Genomic DNA, 20,522 nt, shown 5'->3' on the forward strand with positions numbered 1-20,522 from the left:
GATGAAGTTTTGGGAACATTCTTGACCCGGGGTCGTCAAAACAATTCTAAATGATTCGAAAAAAATGGAAATTGGTGAGAGTAGGATTTGAACCCACGCCCTATCGAACCAGAACCTTGATCGGGTCCCTTAGACCAACTCGGCCATCTCGACATAAAATTATATATCTTTTTTTATCACTTCCTTCGGGAATTTTTGTCTTGTCTCTTTCAGTTCAATAAAGAACTAAATAGAACTGCAGGAGGGGAATCAAAAGCTTCACTCACCAAAAAAGATGAAGAAGATACATGGCAACCGAGTCAAGAAGCGAGATTTGGCTAATGAGCAACAAATAGAAGGAAATACCATGACTACTTAATTAACACGTTCGTTATGTGTAGGAGACTAACAAAAGGAGAGAGCAACAATTTCAGAGATTTGTGGAAGACAGGAGGTGAGAATGGAGAATACTTTTCGACCCCGCCCCACGGACTTCTCTATCCTTGTGAAATCATAGTAAAAAAAAGAATTGAGGAATAAAAAAAAACCATAAACTTAAAGGAAATGGTTATCGGATCCAAACTAGTGGCACACTAAAGCCATTCAGAAACATTTATTAACAACCCTCTTCTTATTTGAATAAATATACTTAGAGCGACTCATCCCTGTTTGATGTCGGGTTGTCTAGTCCAGGTCGAACACAATAAACCACCACTTGTATACAGTACTATACCACTCGTTTAAGTTAACAGTTCTGTTGAATATAAGAAAATATGTTCTTCAAGCTACATGCAACCATTGAATGTTTCAAGGGTGGATTTCGCAAGCCACAATAAGCCAGGATCGTTGCGCTTCAGTACAAGGAATGTTTCTGCCTTGCCGATTTCATCTAGCAGTGCATCTTCAATAAAACCTATCAAGAAGAGGATCTCCAATGCAGCTGCATTAAAAAATATAGAAGAATTGATACAATTGATCATAGTAATTTAGTTTGATTCCCTTCTTTTGTTGTTTTAAGTACACTGGATAGGATGCATACAAAACTAACCTTTATAATTGGCAACATTCTTCTGGATGATGGGATTAGTCTGCAATGCATCATTTATTAGCTCAAGGTAACAAGTTTAATTTTTTAAAAGAAAAAACAGAACAAAACAGAGAGAGAGAGAATAGTTCATGAAATGAAGTGAAGTAGAAGGGGAAAGTTAGTCCTCTTGCCTTGCGAAGCTTTCTGTATTTCGTTTCATCAGGGTGTTCAATTACGTTCCTACAGAAGAGAAGAATTTCAGTCAACAATTCAATATTGATGAATCCTAAGGACCAGTCGCAAAAATAATAGCAGAGGTTTCGCTCATAATCAGTAGAACTTACTTAACAATCTTGAACAGAGTTTGAAAAACAGCTGAAGATTCAGAAGGTTTAAGTTCAGCCAGCAGCTTTGCAATAGCTTCACGCAATCGATTGCAAACAACAGAAACAGAGTCTTGTATTCTTTGAATTTCTTGGTCATCGGGATCAGGCTCGTCAACAGGCATTTTGGATAAATCCACCTGATGTGCCAAACTTTCATCGGGGTCGGGCTCTATCTGCATCGGTTCCTCATCATGCTTTTTACAGCTTATACTTAAATGGGTTTGATCTGCCACTAAGCCAGCTTCTAGGCAATCGGCTTCATCATGTCCAGTAGCATTTCCACACCCCAACGTGTTCACTTTCTCTCCCAAGTCATCTGGATCAGGTTCAACAACCATTCTTTGGAAACTGTTGCAATCCAAGTTTTGCATTCCTTGAGAAAAATGGTTTGTGTCAGTTATTTTACTGTTCGAAGAGCTTCCCATATCATCAGGATCCGGTTCTCCAAACAACTTTGTGGCTTTGAACAATCTGCTGTTAGTAGCAGGCACAGGTTGCACTTCCTTGCTGCTCAACTCGGTTTGAACTACTAGCCTCCTATTGAATCTTGGTCCACCATCAGATTCTACAATTTTGCAACCTATAGCATCATCAGGATCAGGTTCGAGCTTGCTTTCATAATTAGAACTGTTGTCGGGATCAGACTCGAGCATATTTTGTTCATTGGAGTTGTCATCAGGGTCAGGCTCGAGCTTCTTTTGATAAGCACTGTCGTCAGGATCAGGCTCCAGTTTTTTTTGGTAATTAGAACTATTGGGATCCGAATCTCCACTTACTGGAGACACTCTTGAACTGAAATCTGCGGTGTTGGTGAAACGGTGATAAGCAGCGGCAACTGAAGCAGAACGGGCATTAACCAGCTGATGCGACGTATATCCACCAAGTTTCTGTGAGACACCAAAGCCATCTTCGACATCGTGGCTTTCTTCATGATACTGAGAATACTTAATTCCAGCCAACGTATGGCCTTTTGATCTTGTCCAATCCAAAGTGGCAGCCTCCTCATTAAGCTAAGAAATATCAAATTGAAAAAACCACCATGTTAAGGAATAATAATGAACGCAAAGCTAGAATCATCAATATGGCCATAAATGAGGAAAGAATTCATAATAAAAAACATTATTACCTGTTTATCCAAAGAATAGAAGTTGGCGTCGTGCTCAGAATAAATCATATGTGCCTAGTTGCAAGCAAATCACAATAAGTTCAGGGTTTCATTCAGGACTTAATTACCCTGTACTATTACCCTCTACATGTATAAAAAATAAAACAAAAAGTGCTCACAAGTTCGTGGAGTAAAGTTTTCTTAACACTTTCATATTTTCTGAAGCCCTTTAGATCATCTGTACGAAGTCGTAGGGATATCTCCTCTCCATGGTTCTGATCAGAACATATGGTCAAAAATCAAATTTGGAAAATAATATCCATAGTTGTCCAGGTACTAAAGTGGATGTACCTTATTAAAGCCAAGAATACATTTTGGGCTCACACCAACATAGCCAACAGGAGCCATCTCAGTCATAATTCCCACACGCCAACGGTGCTAAAAGAAGGCCAATCACCAGGTTATTTATTGCTAATCATATATTACATACATCCAGATTTAGACAATCCCTTACCTTGTTCATGATTGCAACAATACCAGGATCCGCAGCTAACATATGCATTCTTTTCAAAGCTTCTGAAGCTGGAGGGTACAACTACAGCCAATTTGAATGTGTGTCATTCACCAACAGTTAAAGACATGTACATTAAGTAGTACTCAACAGCCAAAGGAAATCTTAAAAGGAATACAGTTCAAAAACAAATATTTAAGAGCAAATCTGCATCCAGATTAAAGGGCATAAGCCCTGCAATGTTTATGCATACAATATAAAATTATTGAATATACGCTAAAGAGCACAGAAAAGAGCACCTCAATTCCTGGAATTTGAAGGGTCCGAAATTCACAAAATACATAGGGTCCTTCTGGCAGTTTCAGCACGCCCATAGGCTTACTTGACATTCGTTGCTTCTGTCTTTTCTCTTCTTCATCAAACCCAGCAATTCGTTCATTTTTCTTAGCATTGTTCAAAACTTCATCTACCTCATTCCTAGGGACTCCCATCATTCTGATAGGCTTGTTGTTCTGAAGGAGTCAGAGTTGATAGTCAGTCGCCTAGAACTAGCAGAACAATGACAATTTTTGGTGGCTTTGAAAGTGAAAGGAAAAATTCTTGGAACTGGACCAGAAAACAGCAAACTTTATATCCGAAACTTCATATGCATCAACTAAATACTATAACTGGTAATGCATCAAATCAAAAACCAACAAGTGGCTAAGCTGCGCGACCTAAACAACTCATCTTTATAAAAATAATTAAACGAATTGCACCTTGAAAATGGAAATTTTCTGCAAATTCAAGTATCCATCTTCATCAGAAAAAGGATGAAACATTTTAGAGCTTTTGCTGGAATATTGTGGAACTATGAGTCTAATGGTATCTGCTTTAACTTCGGTTAAATTTAGCAGCTTCTGACCGAGGTCCCTAAGAGTAGACTCTGAACTGATTTCCACCATATACTTTGTTCCCCTCCATATGACGGGTATATTATACATGCTGTGTTGCTGCTCCATGTTCTCCTGAAAGAAAAAAAAAAACTTTTATTCGGATACTCATTACTCAGTACACATTGCATAAAGAAATTTAGATTGTCAAAGCAACAGCTTCTCGCTCTCATCTTAATAAGAATCTGTCAGTGTAAGATAAATGTATTGACTGATGGTGTGAGTTTGGTCAAAAACCAAAATGGATTATGAACACTGTAACTATTAGAAAATTGAAGAGCGATTGGTTTCAGAGAATGGAAGTTCCTCATCGATCTATCCCGAAACTAGTTAAACATCAATAACGAAGAGAAAATCGAAAAGGTACAAAAATTAAATCTCTCGGTTCAATTATTGCTAATCTCGTGAAAAAAATTTGAAAATATCGAATCTACGAATTACGATATACAATCTGATTATTTCTCGAAGCAAATAACGCACAGATAGACTAATATATTCTTCGCGAAATCAAGAGGCGACGATAACAAACCCTACCAATCTAAAACAACTCAATTCACCAATTGAATTCCGTTCAAACAAAACGAAATCAAAACCACGGTCTTAAAACTTGTGGAAGGACAATCGAAACCTAGACAGACATGAATTGACTTACCAGAAGTTGGCTGTCTCCTGTGCTCGAGGAATATCAATATTGCCGAAGAACTGCTTCGATGATTAAATCGAAGAGATTTGTAAGAGCTGGAAAAATAAAATGGATGTCGGACTTGTGCAGATGGCGGGAATTTATTCGACGGGTATCGGAAGGCGAATGAGAACGCCGCACATTATTACGGCGGTTCAGAAAACATTACGTATGCGTTGGCGTATAATCCAAGGAATCTACTAGAAACTAAAATTATGTCTCATTTTTCTTTTTACGTCTTATGCTAATTTTAATTCTATATTTTTAACAAAAATAAATTTTGTAATTTTAATATTAAAATTCCATTAAACAGGTAAATTAGTAATTTTAATATTAAATTTAAAAAGTTCCAATTTATACACGTTTCCACATCAGTTAGAGAGAATCCTCAAAGGCCCTATCGATCAGAAAAAGGAAGGTAGTGTGAGAACCTCTCCATATCAATTACAGAAGGGAATGATTTAGCAACAACCGATCAGAGAGTGAAAGTACTTTATTAAAAAAATTAAAAATTTCTACAAAAAAAATTAAAAATTTCTAAAAAAAAATACTAATGAGAGAGAGAGAGAGAAGAAAACTACAATAATTTCCCCTTCCCAACTTTTGTAATTTTTACGATTACTTAATGAACTAGCTGAATGGATGCTGATCCGTACATGACAAGCCGGCATGTACGTGTCTTATGCCGAAAGACGAAAATAAATTTGCCGAATTAAAAAAAAAAATTAAATTAAATTAAATTCTCTCCAATACCATAAAAGAAAAAAAAAAAAAAAAAAAAAAAAAAAAAAAAAAAAAAAAAAAAAAAAAAAAAAAAAAAAAAAAAAAAAAAAAGTGATCTCGCCGCCGCTCAATGCCCCACTATCGATAGATTGCGGATCTCTTCCTCTGGCACCGGCAGATCGTCCTCTTCTTCCGCCTCATGAAGTTTGCTTCCGGACGCCGATAACCTTATGGCGACGTTATTGACGATCTTGTAGGTGTCATCAAAATCTTCATCCTCTACGCCGTCGTTTTCTTCCCTGCATTGGTCGCCTTTGTAGGGTTGCTCGCGATTGCTGTTGTCGGTGTCGGAGGAATGCCTGACGGTGTGAATATCGTCGCCGTAGTCGGACTGGGCGATGGCGGCTCTAGTGAATAAGAGGCACAGAAGGATTGTTCCGAGGAAGAGTCTTGAAACTGCCATGGTTGAGGAAATTTGGGGTCGGACTTTTCTGCAAAAAAGTTAGGGTTTGATAGTACGGATGATTTCGGTGGAGGAGTTTGATGGCCGTAATGGGGTTGGAAGGGACGAAGCGGCAACCACAATATATAAGAAATGGATTTGTTTTTTTTTCACTTTTTTTATTTTTTTATTGTTTGGGGAAATTCCGTTTAATTGAGCTGGTCTTGAGGCAAGTGTATTGTGCATTTAAACCATGAAATGCTGACACGTGGCACTCAATATTGGGCGGAGGATATTATTCGGTAAAATTGGACAATATTAGCAATCAAAGGAAACGGATCGGGATCGACCAATTAAGTATATATATTTTTAATTAAAATCTTTATTTATCATTTAACTCATTAAAAAATTATATAAATTAATTTTACAGTTTGGTTATATTTTGTTTTAAAACTAAAAAAGCAGTAATTTTAATCTTTACTATATTACGTCATTAATTTTTTAGATTAAAATAAAAATAATACTATACCAAAATAGTTATATTTTTTAAAAAATGTATGGTCAAACTAATATTTTTTTAAAATTAGGGCCAAAATGAAACCAATTTATTAGTTGAAAGACTAAAATTTAAGAACCAAAATAGAATATCTAATTTCAATAGAATATTGTCTCCCAATAAATAAATAAATAAATAAATAAATATATATATATATTTGTTTTTTTCTTAATTATTTCCTTATTTTAATCATTTTATTTTTTCTTTTTGTTTGGGCACTTCAGCATTTACCATTTGGTGAAAGAGAATCCATGTCTGATTATTGTTAAACAAAGTCTATAATGGTATGATATTGTCCATTTGAGCATAAGCTCTTATGGCTTTGCTTTGGAATTCACGGCCTCACCCCAATGGAGATAATATTCCTTAATTATAAACCAATGATCATTCTCTAAATTAGCCGATGTAGGACTTTCATCATCCAACACTTTCCCTCGAACAAAGTACACCTCTCCTTAATCGAAGCACGACTCCTTTTTCTTTTGGAGTCTTAGTCATATTTTACTATGCCTTCAAAGATGCTCAACTCCTTTTTCTTTTGGAGTCCTTTGTTCGACATTTGAGAATTTACCTATCTATTGACACAACTAAGTTTAGGATATGACTCTAATACCATGTTAGACGAACACGACTCTCCACAATGTTATGATATTGTCAACTTTAAGCATAAACTCCCATGGCTTTGCTTTGGGCTTTCCCAAAGGCCTCACACCGATGAAGATAATATTCCTTAATTATAAACCAATAATCATTCCCTAAATTAGCTGACGTGGGACTTTCATCATCCAACAATTATCAATCGTCATTTGAAATGTTTCTCAAACGAACAATTCCAAGAATTAAGAATGGTTCACAATAAAAAGATTATTGATCAGCCTTTCACTGCTGGAAAATTGGCTGATTCCAACCCACCTACTGCGTCCTTTCATAGTACAGTATGGTAGATGCCGCTATCATGCTGGGTGTGCAGATTGAAGATGAAGATGTGCATTTTAAACCCGCCCGTGCTAAGATCTTCGTACTTTCTTTTGAAGGACACAGCAATTTAAGAACCTCTTCGGCCGCGACAATCTGTTTGTTGCGTAGACCGTCGTTACGTATCAATTCCCTGCAATGATAAACGGACCAATTCAAGCAATATGTAGTTATATCCAGTCCAAATACAAGCCTATGGCGTCTGCTAAGATGATGAGATAATGTTTGTGCTTTAATGGAAAAGATAGTTTGCAATGAAAAATGCAAAATCATGTTACTTGAGCATCGACTGTAGCCTTCCTGGAGTGCATTCATGAAACAGTGCCTCTGGGATAACAGGTGAGTTTAAGAGAATATTTGGAAGGGAGATGTATGATACTTTCGCTTTGCGTTGAATCAACCATTCAGTTAAGAAATGAGCTCGGAAAGCAACTACACAAGGTAACCGAGCAAGCTGCAACTCCGTAGCAACTGTACCAGAAGTACATAATGCAACCTTACTTGCCTGCAAGGCATGTAAAGTTCAGATTAGGATTGCATCCTATTGACGAGTCACAGCTTTCAAAGCAAAACAATCTCATTAGTGCTCGAGTGGTTAAGTTCTGGCATTATGAGTAACAGTACTAAGCCAAATACATGCCATGCCCTCATAGTTCAGAAAAGTAAATAATCAAATCAAACAAGGAAGAAGAAAGAAAGTAAAATCCTGCTACAAACATAAACGTGAATGGAGACTTGAATCTCAATCGAAGGAACTTAATTTCCATCTATGATTTTAATAGCAGCAATAGTTAGTCGGCTAAAAAATCTATGCATTAAGCTTGACTAGGAGCTTGGAAAAAGAAAAGTCTGCAGATTACGGTAGCTGCTGGGTACAGGCGTGGATATTCTTAAGGTCCAGTTCTAACCACTATTTTACTTCATTACCTCAAAACCATTTGACCTTTCGACTTTCACAAGGCTCAAGGCAAGACACTACCGCGTAGCAGTAACAGCAAACCTGAACAATTTTATCTCCTAGAATGCAAGAGGTATTGCATGGGCGTCATAATCACTATATCCAAGAATCTGGGTTCAAATTTTCAACAATAGGAGTTACAAATGGGAACGGTTGCTATGAGATCTCACCTCGGTTGGAGAAAGGAACAAAACCTTTCTTATACAGGTGTGGTAACCTCTCCCTAGTAGATGCTAAAACTGTGAGGCTGACGGTGATACATAACGGGCCAAAGCGGACAATTGGTATCAGAGCCAGACTCGGTGTGCCAGCGAGGACGTTGAGTTCCCAAGGGGGGTGGATTATGAGATCCCACATCGATTGTGAAAAGGGGAACAAAACCTTTCTTATAAGGGTGTAGAAACCTCTCTCTAGTAGACACGATTTAAAATCGTGAGGCTGACGGCCATATGTAACGGGCAAAAGCGGACAATATCTGCTAGCGGTGAGCTTGGGCTATAACAGTTGCTTTGCGTACTAGAACAAAAACCAATAATTTCTTTTAATGTTAGTTACATTGAGTAGACTGAAAGGACTTACACTGAATGCATCATATTTTGCTTGAGGTGATCCTCCTGCAACCAATACGGCAGGCACAGGCCACTTATGAAGGACTCCACTTATATGGTCCTGTACATCAGCATTAGGAGCAACGTGGATGATTGTTGTCAGCTCCGGGAAGGATTCTTTCAGTAACTCCAACGTACTTGCATAGATTGAAATCATTCTGCAGACTTCCTGTAACCTACTTCCAGGAAGCAGGGAAATGATTGTTGCATCTTCAAAAACAAAATTCCCTCAAATGTCTCACTAAGGATTTTTAACTGATTCAATACAAAATCCAGATTTAAGCTTCTTTTTCTTTTAACAAATATCTAAACTTTGCTCAAAATCATTTATACATAAAAAGACAATAGCGTTACAAAGCGAGTAACACCCTTTTAAGGTTTTGCTCAAGAAATCTAGGTTCAAAATTTTGAAAAATACTAATGATAGGACATCATGAGACTGCAAGCTTGTCATGGTTCAAAAAATGAGGAAAAGTGTTTAACACATAGATACTGCCAAGAAATCTACATTGAAGGAAAGTTTAGCGAGCAATATTTACCAGCAGGAATGTCGTTTTTAATTAGAAAATCTTTGCAACTTCCCTGTATTTTCAACTCCAGTAATGAGGCATCCTTCCCCTACATAAAATCACAGGGCATTAGTGTGGCTGCATTAAACTGAGTCAATTAGAGTAAGATAAACGACAACGGATGCAGCCTACTTTTTCATGAATTGAATTCAAAGATGATGAATTTATACACTGCATTAATCAGGATTAAGACATATCTTACAGCATTGAGTTCTAACGTATCCTCGAGAATGGGATGCCCCACAAAGGTTGCTGCCAATCCATTTGATTTACAAACTTCTGCTTCATTTGGAAGTATGCATAAAATGTGGTCAACAAATTCAACAAGACCTTTGAGCCTTTCTTCACCCCCTTTCCAAGCCCAGAATGACGGTGCTACGTAATGGAAATGTACTGGACAAGCCAATTTATCGTTTCGATATCTAGCTGCAAAACCACCTCAGTGTTCACATGTGGTTCTAATTGTATAAGCAAGTAACAAACTCAATAGTCCATGAGATGCTGGTGCAAATTACCACGTATCTGCTTTAGGAGGCGGAACGAGAACCCTTTAGAGTCCACCGTTACAACGACATGAGGTTGAAACACTATAGCAGCTTCAACGGTCCTCTTGAGCTTTTCCTGGCATTGCCAAAGTTTCCATATAAACCAGGCAATCCACAAATCTCATGACACAGAGGAAATCACATTCATATAACACCAATCTTACAGATCAAAAAGTAGTCATTATCATTACTAACATGAACAGATAGTTGCTTAGGGGGCACATCGAACTATTGTGGATTTTGGAATCCCGTCGAATTCTTGGGACTACTGGGTGTGTTATCTCCAAGCTCTTTCATAATTCCATGATTCTTATGATGAAAATATCAATTGAAGTGGCTTTTTCATAATTTTTTTTAACTTACTTCCCCTTTTTACTTTTGTGTTCTTCATTTCTTTGATGGGAAGCTCGTTTCTTGTCAAACAGTTGTATCATATGACTATGGGGAAGGTTCTGTTCTTCTCTTGCATTAAAAAGAGACAGTAGAACACCAGTATATTATGTTTTGAACTACTCACTCTAATTTTCATTAGATGCGGAAATAGCTCCCATATTCCCATTACTGCAATATCCTCCATGGGGAATAGAGACTTCAATCCTTGCTTGGACATCATGGAGCTGTAACAAAACATGTGATATTTCAATGGTAGTTAAAGAAACAGACTATCACTAAAACGAAATCAATGGAAGTTAACATACAACCGACAGTATTCAAAACACGGATGAGACCAAAATCGCAGAAATCTTAGACTATAGCTTGTCGGTTCAGCCATAAACAGAAATATGTCCCTTTGAACAGGCGATTCGGACACTTCAAAAAAGCAACAGCTTACCCTCCGACGCCGGAGAAACGAACAGGAACAGGAGATAGCGTTCTCAGAGATGTCATGAGACGAGAAGCGATGGTGTCGCCGGAGACTTCTCCGGCGACAATGAAAACCCTCAATTCGCCATGTTTTGCAGACATCTCGAAGGCATTAGCGGCTACTCTGTAGGTCGATAAGTACCTGTTCATATTGTTGAGAAAACCCCGCATCATTCGCCGTCGTTCAGAGCAGCCTTTCCAGTACATCCATAGCATTTGACGGCACAGAAAAGCACCGCCGCGGCAACTGCGTTTGCCTCCCGCGAAAACGTTTACGGTGATGAAAAGCCAATGACCTTAAACCCGGATCCGGTTGACTTGGTCAATCGGACGGAAGGACCTAAGGTCTAGCAGAGGTTTTTGTTTTGTTTTGTTTTTATTTATTTATTTATAATTTAGGGAATTAAAGGGATTTTTTTACGACACGTCGTTCGGTCTGAACCGACATGTCATCACTAAATGATACTACAAGTCTTTTGTTCCTCGGGCCAGAGTTCCACAATCCGCATCCCCATTTCCCAAATGCCATTCAAGCTCCGTCACTGTATCCATTTCCGGAAGCACAGTTCTTCACATTTCAGGCGATCGCTTCTTTCAACATCTATCGGATTCAGTCATGGAGGCCTTATTCGGTTCGATTGACATACGTGAGCTCCTCTCGACTCAGGACCTCTCCGATCCGACGGCGCCTCTCTCCACCCCCGATCTCCGCCTTCTTGTCAACCGCCTCGAGTCCAACTCTCTCCAGATCAAAACTAAGATACGCGATTACTTACTTTCTCACCATCAAGAGTTCTCGGACCTCTTCTCCCTCTGCAATGACGCAGTTTGCCAGTATCACCAAATCTCCAAGGACGTGTCGAATGTGCTGGAGTTGACGACTGACCGCCCGATAGAGGTCAAGATGCGTGAGATTATCGATGACATGAAGGAGAAGACGAAGGGCGCGAGGGAGAAGAGTGAATTGTTGGAGTTAGTGAAGGTAATTGTGGAAATGGATGACAGGTTGAAGAGTGTTAGAGAAGCAACAAGGAAAGGAATGCTCAAATTTGCAGCGGAGGAAGTAAGAGAGCTCAAGACTGCTCTACACATTCACAATGACGACGACTGTAAAGATGGCGAGCCCTTGGTTTACGGGATACTGAGAAGGGAGTGGTACCAGTGCTTTGAGGAGGTGAGGAAACTTCTTTGGTATTTGGAAGATGTTTATGTATGAGAGTTGTACTTCATATTTTTGTCCGCAAGTGTACAAACTGGAAATGACCTGAACTTTTGTGATACTGTGTTCTTTCCTCGAAACTTTTGATTATTTAAAATGTCAGTTTCGTTTTCTTGGAATTCTAACAGCTCAAAAAATGGATTGACCTCGAGTTTATTATCAATCTTCGTCTAGTCTTAATAGTGCAGATTTCAACAGCGGAATAGATTTCAATTCTTATGTTAATTTGTCAGAGTAAGATGTATTTGAACTTGAATTAGATGTTCTTAGGTCAGTCGTTTTTGGTCAGTTTTGAATTTGGCGGTTTTTTTATATATATAAATCTTCGGTGGTTTTTTTTTTTCACATTATTATTTGTTTTATCTTTTCGAGATTTTGAATTTGGATGTATAGATTCAAGACTTGCTTGTGAAAATCCTGGAACATGCAGTAAAGTTTGATCAGCAATCTATTCGAGTGAAATACTGGTCAAATATAGGCGAAATTGATGGGATTGAGCTACGCACAGTTTTGCAAGCAATGGATGTAAGCCTCGTCTCCCTTTTACTCCCTTATTTTTGCTAGAGATTTTTCAGATTTGCACTTTTCTGAATTCGATCAGCCTTCATTAATCATTCACATTTTAAGTTCTTCGAATTTTCGGCATTTTCCATTGCATGAATAGCAATCTGTTATCGATATATATTATAATTTTTAATCAAGTCAACAATTGAAGCCTCCTATTCTAATTTCCCCCTCTAGCTATTTGGAGCTTTTTTTTTTTTTTTTTTTTTTAAAAAAAATTTGTATCGATGTTTGAATTCATTTATCTTGATGTAATAAAAGTCTTTAATGCAATGGAAGCATTCATGACAGGTTGTTGGTATTTTGGATTATGGCCTAGCCAAAGTGGCTGATTTGATTATCAAGTTTGTTTTCTCTCCGGCCTTAACTTGCGGCTCACCAATATCTTATGTGGAAGAAATAAATCAAGATGCTGAAGAAAAGTGTACAGCAGTCCTGAAGATAGTGCCATCCCTTGAAAAGGTTAATAATCTTCCAAGTGTTCATTCCTTAATTTAATTTTTCATACAGAATTAATTCTAGATAGCTCGTGGAATTCAAGAGCTAATTACTTTTGTAGGTGTATTAATATAATTTTGAAAACATATAATCAATCAACTTATACCAAAACTTTTGTAGATGAAAAAGTACAGTGAGCCTCATGTTCTTAATATGAATGAGAGAGAATGGCCCTCGATATCGTTCAATAATGTTTGGAATGAGAATCAAACTTCAGTCGCAATGGAACCCAAAAAAAAAAAAAAGAAAAGAAAAAAAGAAGTAGAGAGGAAGGGAAGATAAAAAAAATTGTTGGACCCAACAAGATGGGAGAATAAAATGATATTCTTTTTACCAGGACGGAAATGGTTCTCGATTTTGTGAGCAATTACCACAAACCTGAGATCATAATTCATTAATTGACTACTTTATTTATTAGTGCGAGTAAGGGTGAATGATTCTCATTCTTCTATTCTCCAAGTGTTGGTTGGTTGAAGAAAAAGTGACTTCTGCTTAATTATACAAATTGATGTCTTCAAACTTTTTTACTTTTGCTACTTTGTTTATTCAGAAAGTTAACTTGTCTTTCTCATTATCTTCAGATTGAGAACGTTGATTGTGAAACCATATACTCAGGGGTAACTCAGATTGTTAAGTTCATCTCCCGACACATATGTTATCAAAATAGTTCTTGGATACAACGTTTTGGGAGATTAACGTGGCCTCGGATGTCAGAATTGATTATATCTGGTTTTCTTTCTAAGGTTTGTTCTTATAATTCTTCAACATGAAGCAAGATGAATCTCGTGTTTCTGTTTCAAAATTTTTATGGTGATGCATGTTTGTTGATTGTAGTTGGAATTATGATAGACAAAATTTTCATGTGAAACCTTGCAATATTATATGGATTGTAAATTTGGATACGGTGGGTTGGGCATGATTTATCATTTGTATTCTGCAGAAACTTAAATTTACGGGAGATGATTAGAATATATTTAGGCCAGAGACTGATGGTTCAAGTTAGAGAGAGAGAGAGAGAGAATAGTTAGACTTAAGCTAAACTCTACGATCTTTTTTCCTTTTTCAGGTAGTTCCAAAAGATGCTTCAAAGCTTGCTGGATTTCAGAAGATTGTTGAAAGTACATCCAAGCTTGAGGGTGCATTAAAGGAAATGATGTTTATTTCTTCATCTGATGCAAACGATGAAAAGCTGAGTATTTTTGCTGAAAATGTGGAGGTTCACTTTGCTTCTGGGAAGAGGAAAGAAATTTTGGCGAAGGCCAGAAATATGCTTCTAAAATGCGATTTTTCTGTGCCTGAAGTAAGTTCTTAGAACATGATAATATTCCTCATAAATATTGTAGTATGGTCTGTTTTATGTGATAAATATGAATGCAGGAGTTCACAATCAAAGGCGGTAAGAAAAAGGGCAATGAAGAAACTAAAAGTTCTTCAAATCAGACTGTCGATTTACTTTTCCTATCTGAGAGATGCGTGGTGTCTGAAGCTGCCGCAAAACTGATGGAGCTAGGTCATCAAACACTACAGGTTGTCTCATATGCTTAAAAAATGACTTCTTTTGATAACAAACTTAAAAATGACTTTCATTTATGTTTATGGACACTTGATGTTTTTTTTTAAAGTTCGTATTTAGAACATCTTAATATGATCCAGTTATCTTCTGAGCATTCTATATGTTGTAAAATGGGAATGGGAAGAATTGGGGGCATCTAATGAATAGAGATATTTCAATTTATAGCTGGAAGGGCTTAAGACTGTATTAAACAGACGTCCATGTAGGAATGTAGTTTAGACTTCAACGTCACTTCCTGATGAGTAGAGAAGTGAAAATGTATTTCAGCATTATTAGAGAAAGCCCTCATGGAATGAACTGATACAAAATTAAGCATGGAGGTATAACTTTCATGCAAAATATTATTGAAATTAAGCATGCAGTAACATAAGACATTATTAACAAGACACCCTGGAGGATGGAGGCCTCGGGATTTTTGGTATACACAACGAAATTCTTCCCTCTTGGCAAAAGGGATTTGAAGATTTCACAACAAGGAGGAGGCTCTTTGGCATCCGGTTATTGCCTTCAAATGTGGTTTCATCCACTTTGAGACCTTAAACCAGAATCCAATTCCATGCATTTCCCTTACGGACCATGGAAACGCATAAATAACTTGAAACATTTGGTGTATGCGCATATTTTGGTCAAGGCCGGTGAGGGGCTCCCCACATCGTTTTGGAATGATGTTTAAACAGGGAACTCTAATCTTCAACAACTCTTCTCTAGGCTTTATCACTTATTGAGCAAGAAAGATGCACCTATTGCGGATTTTTTGTGTTCCAATACAATATCATGGATCCTTCATCTCTGATGAAATCTCATGGAGCCTGAGATGGAAGAATGGGTCGCTTTATCCACTCTTTTACACCCATTCATGATTCATCCTGTGAAGTCTCTTGGCACTGGGCTTTGGAAAAGGGTGGTTTTTCTCAACTAAATCATTATCGAAGGCAGCTATCGCTCACATATTTGGGCTGGTAGTTATCCAAAAAAAGGTGAAGTTCTTTATATAGGAGCTTAGCCACTCTTGCATTAATACTTTTGATAAGTTCTCATGTCTTTCTCCATGGCTATACTTATCCCCCAGCTGCTGCCCTATATGCTACAGCCACAGTGAAACATGATCCACCTCAGTAACTGTTCCTTTGCCACCAAGTTTTGGAATTTCTTAAAAGGTGTTTTTGGTTGGAGCTTTCCTCGCCTGGTTGATACTAACATTAATCTTCTTTTATTGGGGCACCCTTTAAAATATGACAAAAAGATCCTTTGACTTAACCATGTTTGTACTTTCTGTTGGAGCCTTTGGTCGGAATGAAACACTTCCATCTTCCTGAACAAGAAGTGTTATTGATTCTACTTCACTTTTAGCTATTACTTGGAACGAGTTGTCTTCTCCCTTTTGTAATTATAGCCTCAACACGCTTACTTAGTTAATAGAGGTGCTTCTTGTAATTATTTCTTGATAGGATCTTCTTTTGTGTCCCATTTCATCACATAAATGGATGGTTATGGTTTCCTATAAAAAAATAAAAAAACTTAAGACATTATTTAAAAGAAAAAAAAAATAATCATTTCATTTTGATACTAGGTAAAGTATACCTTGACAGGTTGTTCTGGATATATGTTACCTCTGATTGTTGACAAATATTTCTAAATGCCTTTTACAATAACTGGGATGTGATTTTGGCTATGGAGATCGTGGTCATATAGTATTGAAAGTTTGTAATTCTGATTGTAGGATGTTTGTTTGTCATCCACCAGAGTCGCTGTGGAATTTTATCATGCTGTTAGGGATGCCATTCTCCTCTATGAAGTTGTTGTCCCAATCAAGGTGAGCATTTGAGGAAGTGTCCGTAAAACACTTTACTGTTGGCAATTGGTTCCATCATACTTGGATTGTATTGGAACCGGAAATTTTCTTTGCATTTTTATTGCACTCATATAAAAAAAAAATGTTATATGATCCAATATATACAATAAAATATGAGTTTAAATAAATAGAAGTATTCCCAAGACTTTTTCAAAAACTACCTCATATCCATCACTATATAATGACCTTTGCTGTTTGTGAAGCTAGAAAGACAGCTTGATGCAGTCAATCATGTTGCAGTTCTCATGCACAATGACTGCCTTTATTTATCTCAGGAGATACTTGGACTTGCATTTGAGGTACTGTGTAATTCTGACTTGTTTATGTGTTAAATGATTTCTTAAAGATCATCAAGTCCTCTCCCACTCCCTCTAACTCAACTCAAGGTCAAATCCAGCCTTTAAGTGAACGGATGTTCTCTTTTTCTTGATTTCTTATCGTTCTTATTTTGGTTTAAATTCTTTGCTAGGAGGAAAAGAATTTGGGACCTTTTTTTCCGAATAGGTTTAGAAGCTTTCTGTTCTCAATGTAACAGATCTGATTTTCCTCATGTTTCAGTATCGATCAGACTTCCCAGATTTCCTAAAAGAACATGCTGTCTTTGTTGACATGGCTCCAAGGTTTCATGAGATGGCAGAAGAAACAATGCATAAACAGCTTCAGCTTATAACTTGTCACTTGAACGAGGTTTGAAGCTAATTGAAACACATTGTTCGAAAATTGTGATTAGTTCTCCCGATTAAAACCAATGTTTCTTTGCTGCTTTTGACTGTGTTTGCACTGGAATAGGCTATAGATGGAGCAGATGGATTTCATAATACACATAGAAGGCAACAATTTGAATCTGCCAAGTTCAGCATAGATCAGGTAGCAAAATCTTTGCTGCTCCTCTCTTTTAATATAAATTTAATATTAATCTCAAAATCTCAATCATCTAATTAGTTTAACTTAATTATATAGTTCATTTTCCTCTAGGATGGAAATGAAATGGATTTTAGCTTGATTACGAAGTCTTAATGCAGGGACTATTGGTATTAAAATCAGAGAAAGAATAATATGGTAGAGATTTGATCTTATGATGATATACTTTGATATTATGTTAAATTACCATTAATCTCAAAAGCTTGACGTATTTGTTCAGTAAATTAAATCATCCAAGTCATTCCTAGAAGTTACAGTTGTTATAACTATGTGAATGAAACATTCCAAACTTTTTAACCGTACTATAGTTTTTTTTTTTTTTTTTTTTTTTTTAAGAGACAATTTCATTGATGATTGAAATTTACAAAAGGGACGTAATATCCATGGTGTTACAAAAGACCTTTCCAATTTACAATGAGGGAGGTATAACTATAGGAAGTAAAAATATTAGACCGTTTATGCCAAGATATAGCGTATTAAACAAAATTGTCGAAAAGTTTTGTATGAGTCTGTCTTTTTTGCGAATATTCTTTGATTTCTTTCTTTCCACATTCTAGAAGAAAGTCATGATGAAGTTTTTCCATAGCAAGCCTTTTACATTCTTAAAAGGGTGGTATGTTAAGGTCATGTCCAATAGATCCTTTACCTCCCTCGGAATTGTGAGATGCTACCCAAAAATATTGAGAATCGTGTTCAGAAATTCTAAGTGTATGTGCATTGCATAAATAAGTGACTTTGTGATTCGCTTTCTTTTTTGCATAATGGACACCAATTTGGAGAAAAAGTGATACAAGACTTTCAATAATGTCTTTGCTAGTGTGAGATTTATTGAAGATTTCTTTTTTTTTTTTTTTTTTTTGAAGATTTTCACTTAGGCTTTATGCACTATTTCCCAAAGAAAGAACTTCACCTTGATGTCCTTTCCATAATGTCTTTGCTAGCGTGAGATTTATTGCTTTACTTTTTCCCCCATGTCCGTCATCAAGGATTTTGGAACGAAGTCAGTGAATCTGCTTTGTTTGACAGAGCAAGGTCAAGGCTTAATTCGGCCCATTTCGTTGCTTCATTATCCTTTAAATTTCTACCAAGCTTCAGGTCCCAAAATTTGTTGACAACATTCCAAATTTCTTTGATCATGGCTTTTTTGTTATGTGAGAGCCAGTACAAAAATGGATACCTCAGGGCTAGCGTGGTGTTTTCAATCTATGGGTCGGTCCAAAATGATATGCGTCCTCCATCACCCACCCTATGGCAAGTTTGGTTGGTGATGAGGTTTTGATGTTTCTTTATGTACTTCCAAGGCCCTTTTATAAAAGATTGAGTGGGTTGATTTTTGTTTGAAGTAGGAGTATATTTGGCCTTTTTCTTCATGATGATATCTCTATATTCATTTGGTGAGAAGGGCTTTGTTCTTCTTCTTTATCGAGAAAAAACCGAGACCTCCCTTTTCTATTGGGAGGTTTATAATATTCTATCGAACAAGGTGTAAGCCATCTTCCGTCATTTTTTTTTATAAGGAAAAACAAATTTTATTGAGAAAGTGAAATGTTCAATGGGAAAATTAGAAAAGATGGTACTGCAATTCTAGGGAGAGAGCTCCAGAAACTGTGAGCTGCTACGTTGTATCCAAGGGGACATCTCAATCTCATGGAAACCCCATTCCTTTGGAGCCGAATCTCCTATGTAAACATTGAACAGACATACGGACCTACTATATGCTTCATGGAATCATTTTTGAGTGTATACCGATTCCTTTTGCAGATGTCTTTATCTATTTTTCTTTTAACGGGTTTAACTATTGTGGATCAGGTTGTGTTCATTCTTGAAAAAGTACATATTATCTGGGAGCCACTCTTGTTACCTTCCAAGTACAGAAAATGCATGTCTGCAGTGTTAGAGTTGGTTTTATCAAGAATCACAAAAGACATACTTCTTTTGGATGACATAGCTGTAGAAGAAACATTAGAGGTATTATCAGATATGCATTAGCGTTTATCAGCTTTTGACCTTTGTATTTGAATAAAGCTGCCTAATGGATAATTTTATGTTTGTAGCTTCAAAGACTCATTCATTTGATGCTAGACAGCACGTCATCTTTATTAGAGACCCTGACTACCAAACATCAAGAGAAAATGGAGGAGCCTTCCTTGTACAGTCTTGATGTTCTTATACCATCCCTCAGGAAACTCCGTAAACTCGCAGGCATGCCGCATGCTTTTTCAGTTTCTGCTCATAATTAGCAAGTCTTTGTTTGAAACTAATAAGCTATTGTTGCTGTCTTGTAACATTGGCAGAATTATTAGATATGCCTCTAGTATCCATTACAACGGAATGGGAAACTGGAGAACTACTCATCTCTGGGTTTACCGCATCCGAGGTATGTGACACATTTTTTTCAATTATTTTGCTAACATGTGTGTGTGTATATATACGTGTGTGTGTGATTTGAGCCTTTAATCTCTTAGTCGAGGGTATGTCTTTGACGAGTTGTGTGTTATGCTGAAGTTTACATGATTAAACCACGTTCAACAAGACCGTTCGGAATCTAATTATATGCAGATTTACTAGTTCAATATCAGCATGCATTCTCAAAAGGTTTATAACGTAAAGTTCTTCACTTTTGCAGATTGAGGATGTCATCAAGGCCATATTTGCCGATTCCCCCTTGAGGAAAGAATGTTTATGGAGGATAGAGAAGACATGCTCTTAACTATTTAACGAATTCTCCGGCGGTGGTTGGTGCTGATCAGTCGTTAGTGGCGATGGAAGACAAGTTTTGTCACAGTTTCACTTCCGTACAAATTGATCCATTTCCTTCCCCTTTATTAATTTTTTTTTTTTTAAAAAAAAAAAAGCATTTGGAGATATAGTTGCATTTATTTTACTTTTTGTGGGGGAAGGGGGGAGGAATACGTTTTATTTTTCCCTTTTTTTTTCTTTGAGAACATTAACATAAATCTTTGATTATTTTACTTCATGTTTGTTAGATAGCATAGCACCGAGATGATAAGAACCATACTTAGCGCCATATTT

The 20,522-nt window shown here is 36.9% G+C and overlaps 3 protein-coding genes across 3 annotated transcripts; 1 reads left to right on the top strand and 2 right to left on the bottom strand.

Moving 5' to 3' along the window:
* Nucleotides 1-562: 562 nt before the first annotated feature.
* LOC111483826 lies at nucleotides 563-4,803 on the bottom strand. Its single transcript, XM_023130160.1, has 11 exons — nucleotides 4,593-4,803; nucleotides 3,767-4,015; nucleotides 3,308-3,520; nucleotides 3,012-3,092; nucleotides 2,849-2,935; nucleotides 2,677-2,772; nucleotides 2,519-2,572; nucleotides 1,351-2,402; nucleotides 1,198-1,246; nucleotides 1,028-1,067; nucleotides 563-919 (listed from the first exon to the last, which is right to left on the bottom strand). Exons 2-11 carry the CDS (start codon nucleotides 4,007-4,009, stop codon nucleotides 765-767), a joined length of 2,070 nt encoding a protein of 689 aa, XP_022985928.1. The 5' UTR covers nucleotides 4,010-4,015; nucleotides 4,593-4,803; the 3' UTR covers nucleotides 563-764.
* A 1,989-nt stretch (nucleotides 4,804-6,792) lies between these two features.
* LOC111483845 (probable lipid-A-disaccharide synthase, mitochondrial) lies at nucleotides 6,793-11,217 on the bottom strand. Its single transcript, XM_023130192.1, has 8 exons — nucleotides 10,831-11,217; nucleotides 10,516-10,615; nucleotides 9,969-10,074; nucleotides 9,656-9,879; nucleotides 9,424-9,502; nucleotides 8,856-9,094; nucleotides 7,597-7,823; nucleotides 6,793-7,451 (listed from the first exon to the last, which is right to left on the bottom strand). The coding sequence occupies exons 1-8, from the start codon at nucleotides 11,076-11,078 to the stop codon at nucleotides 7,256-7,258; spliced, it is 1,419 nt and encodes a 472-aa protein (XP_022985960.1). The 5' UTR covers nucleotides 11,079-11,217; the 3' UTR covers nucleotides 6,793-7,255.
* A 140-nt stretch (nucleotides 11,218-11,357) lies between these two features.
* On the top strand, nucleotides 11,358-20,517 carry LOC111483822 (centromere/kinetochore protein zw10 homolog). The gene is made up of 14 exons (XM_023130153.1): nucleotides 11,358-12,036; nucleotides 12,475-12,606; nucleotides 12,937-13,107; nucleotides 13,725-13,886; nucleotides 14,210-14,443; nucleotides 14,521-14,670; nucleotides 16,437-16,529; nucleotides 16,772-16,867; nucleotides 17,127-17,255; nucleotides 17,358-17,435; nucleotides 19,299-19,457; nucleotides 19,544-19,691; nucleotides 19,784-19,866; nucleotides 20,116-20,517. Exons 1-14 carry the CDS (start codon nucleotides 11,479-11,481, stop codon nucleotides 20,197-20,199), a joined length of 2,277 nt encoding a protein of 758 aa, XP_022985921.1. The 5' UTR covers nucleotides 11,358-11,478; the 3' UTR covers nucleotides 20,200-20,517.
* The last annotated feature ends 5 nt before the right edge of the window (nucleotides 20,518-20,522 follow it).

Source organism: Cucurbita maxima, unplaced genomic scaffold (genome assembly GCF_002738345.1).
Source record: "Cucurbita maxima cultivar Rimu unplaced genomic scaffold, Cmax_1.0 Cma_Scf00009, whole genome shotgun sequence".
Classification (NCBI taxonomy): Eukaryota; Viridiplantae; Streptophyta; class Magnoliopsida; order Cucurbitales; family Cucurbitaceae; genus Cucurbita; species Cucurbita maxima.